The sequence below is a fragment of the Aedes aegypti genome, unplaced genomic scaffold, assembly GCF_002204515.2.
Source record: "Aedes aegypti strain LVP_AGWG unplaced genomic scaffold, AaegL5.0 Primary Assembly AGWG_AaegL5_hic_scaff_1490_PBJ_arrow, whole genome shotgun sequence".
NCBI lineage: Eukaryota > Metazoa > Arthropoda > Insecta > Diptera > Culicidae > Aedes > Aedes aegypti.
This window is the reverse complement of record NW_018734934.1, coordinates 5,603-21,689: the sequence shown is the minus strand read 5'-3', so window position 1 is coordinate 21,689 and position 16,087 is coordinate 5,603. Positions and strand designations below refer to the sequence as shown.

Below are 16,087 nucleotides of genomic sequence, written 5' to 3'. Positions count from 1 at the left end.
ATTATTTATCAGTAATTTTGTATATATATAATATTCATCACAAACACGTTTTTTTGTGTACTGTTCGTACAACTGATGTTTTTTATTCGTTTTGTTATGCATCTTGCTTCTTGCGCTTCGTTTGTTGTACCCTGGCGGTAGCGATAAGGCAATCCATGAGACAGCTGCGATCAGCTGGTTTTTTGTTTATCATGAGCTTTTGACGTTTCGTGATCGGAGTGACTGATTCGATTTCAAAAGAAAATGTTAAGCTCTGATAACACTCGCATGTTTTGTTTATCCTCTCATTCGGTTGCATGCACACTTTTAGCTGTCAGTCCTATCGCGGAAAGTCCTCATGGATAGCCTTATTGCCGGAAGGCGAGGCGCAGTTATCTGCATGGTAATATTGGTGGTCCGCTAAAAGGAATTTGGGAACGTCTTGACCTTTGAATACAGTGTTGCTAGAAATCTTGATTAAAATGATTAGCAATGACTCCGTCAAAATACGACAAAATCAATTGTTCAAAATGTTTATCCTCAATTGAAAGATTTAACTGGAGACCATGGTCATAAAAACGAGATGACTCTTTTAAACTGTGAATTTCGTTACCTTTCTGAACTCATTGTACAACCGCTATTGTATGAAGGGCCAAAAAATGAGGCTGCGTGGCCGTGATTTGGAACACTTACGCGAAGTGTCATGATTTTGTTATTAGCAATATGACCACATATTGCAATGAAGTTTTCAATTGAAGGATTTATTTGCAATAGGATCAAAGTCTGCACCGGCCACGTCCCAAGGACTTTTCAACCAGAAGCAACCAACGCCTCGCCCTCCGGCAATCCCACCGGACGGAACCCTCTGATCCGACACCTTTTTTTCAGTATTTCTGGTATGCGAGCCTGCGGTATTCCCAGCAATCAATGTAAGTATGCGGTTTAGAAAAGCCTAATGCCTTCTAAGTTTGGTTTTGCCGTTTTCCACACTGTTCTGTTCGGCAAAAGCGCGCCGCCAATTTCATATTCACGTTATTGAAAAATTGATAATCAACAAATTTGCTGGCTGCCAAAGCGACGAACAGTGCTCTTTTCGGGGGAGGGACATAACTATTATACTTACACGTTTTTCAAGTGAGATGATGGTAGCTTGTTATAAGTATTTCTTTGTTTCCTCTTCTTTTGCACAATAGTTTGTTAGTCTTACTATCGCTAATTTACACGGTGTTTTTATCTGTTCCTGTTATCATATGTTCAACAATCCTTTTCGACTTTTGTTTTAGGTGCTACTACAATTTTTTGGCTTCCTAGACGCAATTTTAAAATCGCTAAAAACGAAAACTATATTCAAGAATCACTTTGATCAAAAACGAATTTTGAACAATCGGAATGTGTGTTGATTTGACTGTAACTCTGCTATAGAACTGTAATTCGAGGTTCCGATACTGCTCTTGCCTGTTTTGGTGGATGGACTTTTGCTCTGGCCTGAATCACTTTGAACTGCAACAAACAATGGGCTGACTGTTGTAATGTGTGTTTGATGTTCGGCCAAACGGCACAAAACACTCAATATGAGCGTTCTGCTGATCGTTTGTCTGTCGGTCGGTCAATCGAGAATCTGTTCTGGTTGGATGGTATTAACTTGTTAAAACTCACCGAAACTACTAGAAATATCTATATGTTAACACATAAAGCACTTACACACGTGAGCTCCTATCCCAGCTGAACATATTCGTTAGAAATCTAGTGTTTATTATCCCATTACCATTCGAAAAATTTAGTCATTCATTCTATGGGAAGGAAAACTAAACTATAGAGATGGTCGGTCTCGGGTTTTCAAACCCGAAACCCGACCCGAACCCGAACCCGACGGGTTCGGGTCGGGTTCGGGTTTGAAATTTTTATTTTTTCGGGTTCGGGTTCGGGTCGGGTTTGAAGGCTTAAAAATTATCGGGTACGGGTCGGGTACGGGCTTGAAAAAAGTCGGGTTTGGGTCGGGTTTGGTGAGAATTGTTCACAAAGTAACAACCTGAAAGCTTCCCTATGCTTCAGAAACGATGAATTTATCATCTTTTCGAGCTCGGGTTCTATTCGGGTTTTTCTTAGAAAACTTTTTCGGGTTTCGGGTCGGGTTCGGGTTTGAACAGCGAAAATTTTTCGGGTTCGGGTCGGGTACGGGTTTGCTTTTCAATTTTTGTCTCGGGTTCGGGTCGGGTCCGGGTTGAAGAAATAAAATAAGTCGGGTACGGGTCGGGTTCGGGTTCGAAAAATGTGAAACCCGACCATCTCTACTAAACTAGTGCACGAATTGTCCCATTTTTTTTCCTGGTTCCAAAGCGATCAATTGGTTGCAATCATACATTAGGATACAATGTAATCTATGCAAGCCAACGCTCTCTAAGTTTTGGGGCCGTTCTAAGTGTTCTAAATTCCTGAGGTACATTCTGTTCTCGTGTGTTTTCTGTATGATGTATGTATTGTTTGTTCTCTATCTGCAAGTGCGCATGTTTGGTGTATGTGTGTATCTGTGTTTGTCGTCTGTGTTGGTCGATTCCTTCCGTTACAGGCTGATCTTCGGGTTCTTGATAGCCCCCTGCTCGGTTTCCTCATCTTCCTATTCGCAGCCCGTCTTTCTTACTTGTTCCTTGTATCTTCTTTAGTAAAACAACGGTGGCCACTGGTGAACATGATGATGACGGTGCAAATGCCGGTAATGCTGTTGCTGCTGATGGTGGCAATGCGTCACGGACCGGTCTCACTCTTTCGGTCTATGCTGGCTGCCTCCACTGGCACCGCTGCTGTTGTACTGTTGGAACCACTGCTGCTTCCGCCGTGATGATGCTGTTGTTGCGAGTGCGGATGTTGATGCTGTTGCAGGTGCAGAAGATGTTGCTGCTGATGATGTGAATGCGGCAGGCCACTTCCTCCAGCCATGCCGAGCTGTTGCTGCTGCTGCTGGTGATTGCTACCGGTCAGATCTTGCTGACGGTCAACGCTTCGGGGCACCAGGACAAACCGTTCCATCGGCACTTTGCTGCAAGCTCCAGTGCTCCTGGGAGTACGGGTTACCCTCGCTGTCACGCAGATTCTGTACGGAGAAATGAAAAAAAAAAAAAAATCTTTATTGAGGTTTTGTTCAGAGGATTCGAATAAGTAAAGAAGATTCATTAACCTTTTTGTGCATTAAAAATCTTTTTTTTGCAAATGGACAGAGTAAAGAAGCTACAACTTTGTAAAGAAAGTACCTAGAAAGCAATATAAAATTTCCTGGCCTTCCATAACTTTTGGAAACGAACATATTCGTGCTGAAAAGAAACTTTCAGCGACCTTTAGGAATGGCGCTACAAAACTAGAGACTTGAAACACAGAATGCATCCCTACATACACTCAAAATAATCCAAACGTCATTGTTACGTGAAAAATACGTGATTTTTTTCCATCGCACTTTTCACGTAGCTCCTACGCAAACCATAGGTAGCCCAGAATGAACGCATGAACATTGGAAGTTCGTCCATTCCACCGTCGCTAAACGTAAGAGCTACGTGGATTTTCCGGTAGCCTTCACGAAGCGTTTCAATAGGACCTAGATGGTTTTGCATTAAATTTAACTGTAATAAAGACCAATCGTATTTCTAATAGGGTTTGGAAGAAAACTAATTCCCAATTGGAAAATAAAAGGTTGTGATATTTTTATTGTCAATCTGAGCATTTTGAATCCTGTTTCCTTCATTTTGTGAGTTTGATCTGTCTTGTGGTAGCCTTCGCGTGCTATAATTGATAGAGGTTTAAATCACGTGTAAAATATGAAGTAATGCAGGGATTCTTCGGTATTCAAAGCATATTTACCTTGAAATCAATATTACACAGTGTTTAAAGCAGCAGCAGCTTCTGAAGTTCTTTACAAATCAAGCGGGCGCCATCTTAAGATTTGAGCTCAACACCGAATGTACGTACAATATGCAGATGTCAAAATGAACTTAGGCACCTACGTGAATTCCACGTAAGTGCGATAGGTAACCTCAGTAAACATTACGGAGTCACTATTTGGTGGTTATGAATGGTTTAGTGATCTTTATCTTAGTCAGGTGAAGTGAAGGTAAAAGAATTTGGAATGATCTACGTGATTTTTCACGTAGCAATGACGTTTGGATTTTTTTGAGTGTAAGTTTCTCACTTTCAATGAAATCACAAGAAGAATTCCTGAAGAAATCTTTGGATATATTCCTGAAAGAATCCCAGCAACAATAACTGCAAGAATTTCTAAGTAAATCCCCAAAGAAATAACTGAAGCAATCTTTTGACGAATCTCTGGGGGGTTTCTGTAGGAATCCTCAGAAGAAATTCTGGAAGAATATGTTTCTCTACATTTTTTAAAGGAATCTCAGAAGATTTTTGTTTTGTAAAATGTCTACCAGAATTCTTTGAGTGATTGAGCTATGTACACTCAAAAAAATCCAAACGTCATTGCTACGTGAAAAATCACGTAGATCATTCCAAATTCATTTTACCTCCACTTCACCTGACTAAGATAAAGATCACTAAACCATTTATAAACACAAAATAGTGACTCGGTAATGTTTACTGAGGTTACCTATCGCACTTACGTGGAATTCACGTAGATGCCTAAGTTCATTTTGACATCTGCATAGTGTACGTACATTCGGTGTTGAGCACAAATCCTAAGATGGCGGCCGCTTGATTTTTGAAGAACTTCAGAAGCTGCTGCTGCTTTAAACACTGTGTAAGATTGATTTCAAGGTAAATATGCTTTGAATACCGAATAATCCCTGCATTACTATATATTTCATACCCTGATTTATAACCTCTATCAATTATAGCACGCGAAGGCTACAACACGACAGACCCAAACTCACAAAATGGGGAAACAGGATTCAAAATGCTCAGATTGACAATAAAAATATCACAATCTTTTAAGTTTGTTTACATTTTCCAATTGGGAATTAGTTTTTTTCCAAAGCCTATTAGAAATAAGATTAGTCTTTATTACAGTTCAATTTAATGCAAAACCATCTAGGTCCTATTGAAACGCTTCGTACAGGCTAACCGGAAAATTCCACGTAGCTCTTACGTTTAGCGACGGTGGAATGGACGAACTTCCAATGTTCATGCGTTCATTCTGGGCTACCTATGATTTACGTAAGAGCTACGTGAAAAGTGCGATGGAAAAAAATCACGTATGTTTTCACGTAACAATGACGTTTGGATTATTTGAGGTTAAGAATTTCCTGCAGGATATTTACAGTGGAAACACAGACAAACAGACGTTACAGCTAGAACAAAGAGCGCCACGAGTGAGCCCAAATACCAAATATGTATAAGAGTTATATGCATTATCGTTTGCTGTTACGATACCAATAATTCGAATGTTGCGAAATGTCTGTATGAACCATTGGAGAAATCATTGAGGAATGCCTGAAGGAATTTTTGGAGAAATTTCTGAAGTTAATTTCGGGAGGATGTTTTGGAAAAATCCATGCAGGCATCTCAGGACAATGCCTGAAAGAAAGCAGAATCAATGCCTACGTTGAATTTGTGAATGAATTCATGGATGAATTTCTGGAAGAATTCCCTTATGAAATTGCTGAATTTGTGTTGGTGGAATTCCTGATGGCATCTATGAGGAATTTTTTAGAGAATCTTCATGAAATTTCTAGGGAATCTCTTGGTGAAATTCTTGGAAAAACTCCTGAATTGATTCCTTGTGATTTTTTTGGAGGCCCCTGGTCCAATTTATGAATTAAACAGTAGGGGATGGATGTCAGTTTGAATGATAGGAGGAATCCCAAGTGGAGGAAAGCCTAATAAAGTGTCTTAGGGGTGGGACGGACCTGGTGTGGTGGTTAGAACACACGCCTCTCACGCCGAGGACCAGGGATCGAATCCCATCCCCCGAGATAGTCACTGAAAATTTTCAGTGGACGTCTTCCTTCGGAAGGGAAGTAAAGCCGTTGGTCCCGAGATGAACTAGCCCAGGGCTAAAAATCTCGTTTAAAAAGATAGAAAAAAAAGTGTCTTAGGGAGTCCTCGATACAATTGGTGGAATTTCTTTTCGGCTTTGGAATATTTAACAATCATTGACACACAGAGCCAAAATTTCATCCCATTTATCCGCTTGCATTCACAACACCGCCTGACATTTATTGTTCGTACGAAAGGAAAAAGACAGACACACAACCACTTGGTTGGCGCCGATCACTGTGTGTCAACACCTTTCAAAATTCGCTGATACATTCTCATTCTGATCAAGAAATAGAGGCGAAAATTTTCTATTTCATGTGCCATGTTTTGCAACCAAAGGGATGTTCGATGATCCAATAGATTAAAATCAAGTTGTTTAAGGTTGCATTACCAGAAAGCCAAAAAGGACCGAATGGCTCGATACCGTTGTAGTCTGTGAGAGTTGCTGGTCTTGAACGCTCTCTCGCCACATACCAAACGAGAGAGTGACTAGCAACATTCATAGGGCTCTCCGATTGCGATGTGCCACGAATTGTTATGGGTCACGAACTGTTTACACTCTCGAATGTGGTTCGATCCGCGTTTTCGGAGCAAAAATCCAAACACTGGAACCCTTTTAAGAATTTTTATAGGAATCTAAGAACGATTTTTTTGTAAAATTCCTAACAGAATCCTTTGATAATTCCTAGAGGAACGTTTTATTGTGGAATTGCTGAAGGACGTTATGGAAAAAAATCACTGGAGGCATCTCTGGACGAATTGCTGGAATAAATTCAGGATCAATGTGAATGAATTTGTGGAGGATTCGATGGATGAATTTTTTGGAGGAATCCCTAATGGAATTCCTGGAAAACTTTTGGTGAAATTCCAGAAGGCATCTCTGAGAAAAATTTCTTGGCAGAATTCTTTATACAGTTAACTCTCCCTTACTCGATATTCCGTATCTCGATATTCGAGTTAGAGAACCATGGACCAATGCACGAGTTCACTAATTTGACGTTTGAGCGGTGCCGAATTCACTGGTTTCCATGGATACATAAATAACACGGCACCGCTAAAACGTCAAATAGTGAACTCGTGCATTGGTCCATAGTAAAAGTTGGTTTTCATGGCTAACTCGATGGTCCCTTGGATCGCAGTTGCATTGGTTTTATGTTCTGTAACTCGATACCTCCCTAAGTCGATGGTCCCTTCAATATCGAGTAAGGAAGAGATGAATGTAGAATTTCTGGGGGATTTCTTGAAAAATTTCTTGATCTAATCACTGGTGAAAATTTTGGAGATTTCTGATAAAATCAATAGAAGAGAAAACTCTGATAGAATTCTGGAAAAGTTCGTGGTAGGAATCCCAAATGGAATTCATCGGTATCTTCTTCTTCTTTCTGGCGTTACGTCCCCACTGGGACAGAGCCTGCTTCTCAGCTTAGTGTTCTTATGAGCACTTCCACAGTTTATTAACTGAGAGCTTACTATGCCAATGACCATTTTTGCATGCGTATATCGCTGTGGCAGGTACGAAGATACTCTATGCCCTGGGAAGTCGAGAAAATTTCCAACCCGAAAAGATCCTCGACCGGTGGGATTCGAACCCACGACCCTCAGCTTGGTCTTGCTGAATAGCTGCGCGTTTACCGCTACGGCTATCTGGCCCCTCGGAATTCATCGGTATATACCTGGTAAAATTACTAGAGAAATCCTTGTTGGAATTGCTGAAATTTTCTGGTGGAAGCACTGGTAGAGTTTCTTGATGGAATCCCTGATGAAATTTCTAAATGAGTTCTTGGTGGTATTCCTGGAGCATCCTTGATAGAATGACTAGAGAAATTCCAGAAAAAAATCCTTTCTGAAATGCTTGGAACAAATCTCAGGTAGAGTTTATCGAAGAATTTCTGGTGAATTCTTAGAAGAATTTCTGAAGGAACCTCTTCTAAAATCTCTCTGAAAATCCTGATGGAATGTCTAATGAAGTGCCTAATATACTCGATGAAATTCCTGAAGACATTTATTAAGAAATCCCTGGAGTAATCCCTTATAGAGTTTCTGGAGGATTCCTTGACGGAATTCTTAAAGAATTTATTGATTTCCTGGTGAAATGTTTGTAGGTTCCTGACAAAATCAGTAGGAGAGGAACCTTTGATAGAATTTCTGCAAGAATCTTTGGGGGCATTCTGACGGAAGGCAGAATTTCTGGAGAAATACCTGGTAGTATTCTGGAAAAATCTCAAATTGGACCTCGTTGAAGAATGCCTGGCACAATTACTAGAGAAACCCCTGTTGCAATTACCAAAATGTTCTGGTGGAATTCTCGGTAGTTTCTGGATGGAATCCCTGCTGTTATTCCTGCAGGCATCCTTGATATAATGCCTAGCGACATCCTTTGCGGAATTACTGAAAAACTGCCTAATGAACACAACTAGGGTTATCAGTCTATAACGGCTTAAACCAGCCGACGGTGTTAAAAAAAACTGAAGCTCATAGACACAAGAGTCAACTTGGACAAATTGAGATGTAAAAATTGTGAAAATTAATGGCATCGTTCTGCTTAATGAAATTCTTGAAAAAAACCTCTGATGGAATTCTTGGAAAAATCTCTGATGGAGTTTCTGAAGGAATCTATGGTAGAATGGTCTAAAATACTCGATGCAGTTGGAGGGAAATCCCTGGTGGGATCCCTGAAGGGAAATGTGGCAGAAACTTCTAGAGCAATCTCAATTGGGATTCATAGCGGTATGCGTGATAAAATTCCTAGAGAATTCCCTGTAGAGGTTTGGTAGAATTTCGAGTTAAACGAATCCCTTGTGGAATTCCTGGAGGGATCCTTGATAGACTGCTAAGAGAAATCCCTTGCGGAATCCCTCATAGAATCCTTGGTGGAAAGCTCTGGCGAAAAATTAAGCGAAATTCATGGGATCTTATGAAATTTGTGGTAGAATCCTTGGAGAAATACTTGCTTGAATCACGGGTTCAATTTCTGGAGGAATTCTTGCTGTAATTTTTTAGAGGTTCTTAGAGCAATATCTGAAAGAATTCTTGGAGAAATTCCGGCAGAATTCCTGGATCGATGTCTAGTAGAATTCTTGGAGGAATCCTTAGTAGAATTCTTGGAGAAATCCATGGTGGAATTTCTAAAGAAAACCCCTTCTATATTTATTGGTAGAATTCCTGAAGCAATTGCTTGTCCTTCCTCTGATAAAATCCCCTTTGCGACTGGTGGGGGAAATCCCAGAAGAAGAAGTCTTCGGTGGGAATCCTGAAGTAATCCCTGGAGCCCTACTTAACTAGTTTTGAAAGTCCGGTAGCAGTCAGAACTTATTTTTAGTCGAAGGTTCTAGATCTTTTTACATTTAGATAAAACATCACAGATCCGTGGCATGATAGCTAGGTTTGTACAGTGGGATTCCGTTATTGGCATGCTCCTTTTTTGGCACCCCCCGATTTTGGCAACAAAATGCATCCGTTTTTGGCAACATATTTGCTGCCGTGAATCGCAAGTCAATCTCATCTGTAAAAAGTAGGCATTGAGAAAATGGGCTGTGAAGTTTTCAAATTCGTTTTCCATACGAATATTCAAAAAAAATCCATAGGATTGGAACATGTTCAAATCTTAATGAAACTTTCACAATTTGCCTTTCACTACAATCTCTTTCCGAGAAAAATATTTATGAGGTGATCAAAGCACGGTTCCTTTTTTGTGTTACACGGTGCGGAAATCTATAGTGGGACTGATATGCGGTTACTTTTCATTATAGGACAATTTGACTTGCTGTTTTTTCCTAAATTTTCCGAACAAATCGTATTAACTCATTAGTGCGGACACTCGTAGTGGCAAACCATACATAGTTTGTTTGAAAAAATGCAAAAACGTAACGTTGCCACGATATAAATGTGTAATCAATAGCATGAAACGAGCTCACCAATTGGTAATCCATCCTCGACTGGACACGAACATCTTTTCGTACTCGTACGACGTGAACCGGACACGTTTGACCTTGGCTCCATCACTCGCTCCACAGGAACATCTAACAGAATCAAGGCGCACACATTCCCTCCTGGGCATCTTCGAATCACTGCCCGCAAATCGCGCGCAAACGGAGAAAAGAAGGGAACCGACGAACGAGAAAAAACGGCCACTTAGCTTGGGCTGCTCCGAATCACTGCCCGGATTCGTACTCTTAAACGATATCCTCAAAACTCCTGAAATCTAGGCGATATCACCGGATTCCATGCGAGATGCACTTCTGTTCTATACCATTTTGTAATCATTTCTCTATGAATTTGAAATTCATATTTCTATAACAAAATCCTGTTCTAAGTCAATATTCTGTTTTACAATGTGGTTTAGGCAAGCGTCTCTCTGACTGCAGTCATTTAATCAATATGATATGATACTTTTCGAAAGATATAATTACTGAAGAGCCATTTCAAACTTACGGAATTTTGACAAATATGACGGGTTTTTAAGTTCATTAAATTGATTGAAAAAATAACATTCAGTTTTGTAACATCCATATTTTTTATAAATACGGCTATGAAATGTGTTGTATTTCAGTATTCTTACACAGTTATCAGGAATTGTTCAGTCCTTGAATAAAGATCACTTTTGCGATTATTGATTTAACATGGTCCATTTGTACAATTAGTAAACAAAAAGCTTATAAGAAACCATAGAAAGCTTTCAAGTCATATAAAGTATGTAAAACGCCTGTTACAATTAGCAATATGGGTCGATAGATCCAGAAATCTGCTTTGAAATGGACCGTTCCGAAGTCTTGTCACCATAGCATGACATAACAAGATTATATTCTTAAAATCAACTAGGGTAATTCGCCAATTGTTGAACGGTCAAAATGATTGCTAATTGTTGAACACGCCATAAGGAGTACACGGAATGTTCAACAATAGGCAAAGTTTTTAGCCGTTCAACATTAGGGCGAATTGCCCTACCTATTTAAAAAAAAATGGGGTCCGATTTAGGCAACTGAAAATTTCCACCTTTTTTTTAATAAAAACGGAATCTTACTGTCGTGATTTGGCAGGATACGAACTGTTGTTGGGTAACCGTATTCTGGGTATGAATATTATTTATACCAGTTTCTGCTGAAATGGAATTAAGGTACTTTTGTGTTCAGAGTGGCCAAACTTCCAAAAAATGTCCAGGTTACCAGTCTTGGAATTTATATATCGTTTAACTCTCGTTTTCCCACGGTAGCTCCAGAGCTACATTGATTTTCGACGAACTTGAGACAACTAGAATCAGATAAATATTATAGCATATATGCAATAGTCAAAAAATATGATACTACACTCATCCGATTAGTCCAAAAGTCAAATAATTGTGTCAATAGTAAAACTAGTGATAAACAATCAATTTAATTTTGAAAAAAAAAAAACAATTAAAGTGTTTTAAACTGATTTCGAATAAAAAACTGGCTCTTTTTCGACATAAATGGTTGAGCAAGAATAGATTGATTTTACCTTTGCTTGCATCGCTAGCGAAGAGTTTGATATAAATTCAAAATTTTCAGTATGGATTAGACAGATATACTACAAAGCTTTCATTTGACACTAATTTTGTTCATTTCGGTCTATTATTGCGAGCGCACCAACAATTTATGTCGAAAAAGAGCCAAAAAGGTTGGGCAGGCCTGGTCTAAGTGAAAGAAAAAAAAACTAAAACTCTCACCGATCCTCGGAATATTTAACGGATTTCTATTATTTTCTGTCCGTATACTCGTACACATATCTAGTTTATAAAATTACCCAGAGAAGTCGGGAATGTTCATGTGGCCGGAAATATTGCGGTGGGTCACTGGATCAGGTATGGTGCTGCGCTTTTGAGCTTCTGGAGGTAAGCAAATTGCAAGTCACAGATAATTTTCGGAATCAGCTATAATGTGGCCACTATATCAAAGAACTTTAGAAAAACGCATCAGTGTGAATCTGTTGAGAAAATAATTAATTGAATAACCATGTTTCCTGCATTTGATTGATCCTAAAAAATGACCATTCTTGGGTACCCGGGATGCCTAAAATTTTACTATTACCCGACCTGATCCAGTGATCAATCGAAATAACTCCAACCACAGGATCATTCCCGAGTTCCTCTGGGTACTTTCAGAAACTAGGTATGTGTTCGAGTATACTGACAAAACATATTTGAATCCGTTAAGTATTTGCTGAGCAGTGAGGGTTTTAGTATTTTTGCTTTATTTCAGGTCTATGCGTATTTGCAACATTGTATGCTCAAGCACTTTTTATGAAAAAAAAACAATGAATAAAAATTGATTCAAAAACGGATTTTTGAAAGCGTCTCAAAGACATTGGCCATTTTTTACTCTTAATGCACAATGCGACACATTTTCTCAATGCATTAGAAAGGTTAACAACTCACCTGAAACACGTGGCGGTACAGCGCCGAGAACTTGTCCCGTATTCTCTTGCGTTCGGTTTGGATGATCTCGCGGTCGCGCAACAGCCGTTCCTTGCGCATCTTCATGTCCTTGACTTCGTCGGCTAGCGTCACAATCTGGTCCAGTTTGCGTTTGCGGCAGTTTTGGGCGGCCACCTTGTTCTTGCCCCGCCGCCGGATGTCCCGGATCAGGGACAGTTGCGTTTCGCTCAGGTCGTACTTGGACAGGCGCTCGTTGAACTCGTCCATCGGCAGATTGATGATGTCTTGCACGGGGATGGGGATCTGGAGCGCACGGGCACGTTTCTCGTCCCGAGTCAGGTGCTCCTCCTCGGCTTTCGGATGCGTTTGTCTCTGGTTTGGGGCTTTGGATTGGCACCGCTATTGTGCGGCAAGGTGTACGTATGGTTATGGTGGATCACGTCGTGATGATGGCTTCGGGCGGCTGGTGCCGAGGCAGGATTCTGCCGGGAGAAATCCAATGAGTACGGGTATTTCATGTCCACCGAGGAGAGTGGGTTATTATGGGCACTGGTTTGGTCTTCTTGCTTGGTGACCGGGCCGACGGCTCCCTCTAAGTGACTGAGCGAAGCCGGGTTCATGTAATCGAACTCATATTTGATTGGTATACTTGCATTCAGTTGGCTCTGGGATCAACGGTCGGTCCTGTCGCGGAGGGATTGGTAGCTGACGGTAGCGAGGGGATCGAGGTGTTCTGTTCTTGGAAATATCTTTTCGCAAACATGTGGTGCTTCTTCTGGGCAACCGGTGGCTGTCTTGTTCCATCGCCAAGCCGATTGCTTCCGCTGTAGCTATAATCGAACGGTCCTCCATACTTGTTGTGATACTCTTGGCAGAGTCGCTTCCACCGTCACCCCATTCGCCGTCAGAGAGCGACGGAACCCGTTTCCGATCCCATCGACGATACGGCACTGTCACTGGAGGCATCTAGGCGGTCACCGCTCGTGTGGCCACCGGTGGCTCCGTGTGTTCCCGTCGAACCGTTCAGGGAGGTTTGCATGGCACCAGAAGAGACGGCAGCCGATGCACTGGACATCAGACCACCGAGATGGGCAGGCCCGTTCAGACCGGCGGCGGCTGCTGCGGCAACAGCGGCAGCACTTCCTCCGAGAGAACCGCCCAGCACGGACGAATTGCTGCTGGTGGCATTGTGGTCCAGCATTGCCGCATGGTGTACATACCTGTGGGGGTGGAGAATTAGGGATATTGGGAGAATTAGTCAAGGTAGAAACGTTATGGCCACTGATTTAAGATCGACAGAAGCATTCATTCAATGTAAAAATTGCGAGGATTTAAAACTGTGAATTTTTAAAAGGCACTTCATGAAGAATTCTCGGAAGAGTTCTGAAGAATTTTATACTGGAATAATCCCTCCAGGAATTTTTGGAGCAATTGCTGGATAAACCTGTGGACATATTATTGAAGCAATTCATATAAAAAATAACTGGAAAAATAGTTATAAGTGTTCCCGGAGGAATTCTTGTAGAGTTTGCTGGTAAAACCCCTTAAACCTTTGTGGATTTTCTTGAAAGAACTCCTTTTTCAAAAATGAAAAAGTTACTTGAGCAACAACTTGAGAAATCTGTGGAAAAGTTAGAAAAAAGGGAAGAAATGCTTGGATAGTTTCTGGAAAAAAAATCCCTGTAGACTCTAATTTTTACGGTTGCTCTGTTCAGCCATGGATCTTGAACGTTGAAAGAGATCGACCGGAGAGCTTTGGGGTCTTCGTACGTAAAGTACTGCGAGCAATATTCGGCGGTAAATTGGACAATGGCATCTTGGCGGCGTCACATGAATTATGAGTTATACCAAGTCTATAGAGAAATGGATATTGTTTAGCGTATAAAACACGGCAGGCTACGGTGGCCTAGGCATGTAGATCGCATGTCGGAGGAACATAAAGCTAAATTTCAACAGAAAAGCATAGAGGGAAAACCGACGAAGCGATTGGCCCCGGACCTTGACCAATGGAGAAGGCTTCTTCATTCGGCGTAGATCTAACGCAATAGCAAAGAATTATTGCCCATCAAGTATCAAGTAAGTAAGTAGTAGTAGTGTTGGATAGCTCAAGGAATTCCTGGACCAAACTCAGGAAAATTTTCTTTAAGAATTTTTGGACGTATATCTAAGGCCATTGGTACAGGAAACTCGAGCAAAATTCTGGAGTGATGCCTGGATGAGTTCCGGTAAGCATTCCGAAAGAAATTTGTTCTAATAGACATCTTGCATAAAGCAGATTGATACAAGAACATGCTACTTAAAAAAATGCATATAAATCTTTTTATGTTAAACGCCCATTATGTGAAACGTTTACGCATAATGTTATGCGAAACGTCCCGAAGAAATTACTAGATTGCATTTGGAGCCTAGATAGCCATAGTGGTAAACGCGCAGCATTTAGTAAGACCAAAGCTGAGAATTGAGGGTTCGAATCCCACCGGGGGAGGTTCTTTCGTAAATGAAATTATCTCGACTTCCCAGGGCATAGAGTTTATTGTACAGTGGGATTCCGTTTTTGGCATGCTGCGTTTTTGGCATGCTCCATTTTTGGCACCCCCCGATTTTGGCAACAAAATGGATCCGTTTTTGGCAACATTTTTTAATTCCATCAAATTAGTAAATTGTTGTAAACATCATCGTGTTTTTAGTTTTAATTATTTGAAACAGCAGGCCAGCTTCACATTAATCGCAATCCAGAGCACCATCTATGTCGATATTTCATCAAATTACACCAATGACTAGAGATCTCGCATGCGATTATTTACTTCTGGATGGTCTTGTGATCGCAATATTTCATAAAGTCATTAATCTCTGTGAGTATCCAAACTAGAGCTCCAACATCTTTTCTCAGGCATTCATACTGTGTAACCAGCCCACTTGAGTCTGGCAATTAATACACCTAATAAAAATAATTCTTTCAGGTTTGGAACAACCCGTTTGAGCAAATCATAAGCACTGACACAAGAGCAATAAAAAGACAGTAGCTTCTTTCTAAGTGCCTTGTGTCAAAAAATGAACAAAATCATTCCACAATGAGGATTTTATATGATGAAATAAGCGAAATCGAATGGGCCAAAACAGAAGCCAGTTAAACAAAATGTATCCACAACCCATTAAATTGTCCTGAGTTTTACATACTGCAAAAATAAATATACTGAATTGAACCGGGGACAGTAAGATTGTGGATACTATGCATTTTATGCACGATCCAACATACTATAGAATCACGATTCTCAACAGGGGGTCAGCGGACCCCCAACCATGTAAAAAGCACGCTGAAATCAACACTTCACAGCGAGCCGTTTTTTCGCCGTTACCAAGGTTGGGAAACAGTGAGAAGTAGTACTCAGGCTAGGACTGTGAGAACTTTTACAGATTCCATAGGTCTTTTTGGTGGGCTTCTAATAATTTCCAGTGGATTGTTGAGGATACTGAGCAGGATATGGGGACTCTAAGCTGACATTAGGGATTTTCTATAGGATCCTGAGGATGATGTATAATTGGGATTGGGGGATGCTTCGTAAATTCTGATGGTTTCTAGAAAACTCTTGGGAGTTTCTAGGGCGTCCTATGATTTTATAGCGGGCTACTGTGGATTTTGAGTATTTCTTGTGAAATCCTAAGGATTATGAATAGGTTCCCAGTAAAAACCTTGGGATAAGCTCACAGTAGCCTATGAGGTCCTAAGAGATCTTTATG

At 40.7% G+C, this 16,087-nt stretch overlaps 1 protein-coding gene and 1 pseudogene across 1 annotated transcript; both read right to left on the bottom strand.

Moving 5' to 3' along the window:
- Positions 1-2,470: 2,470 nt before the first annotated feature.
- Positions 2,471-13,032, bottom strand: LOC110680489 (segmentation protein cap'n'collar-like). The gene is given in 3 exon segments (XM_021856292.1): positions 2,471-3,067; positions 12,350-12,711; positions 12,714-13,032. Coding segments are annotated over 3 exon segments (717 nt in total). The 5' UTR covers positions 12,970-13,032; the 3' UTR covers positions 2,471-2,968.
- LOC110680490 lies at positions 12,917-13,550 on the bottom strand (annotated as a pseudogene).
- Positions 13,551-16,087: the final 2,537 nt, after the last annotated feature.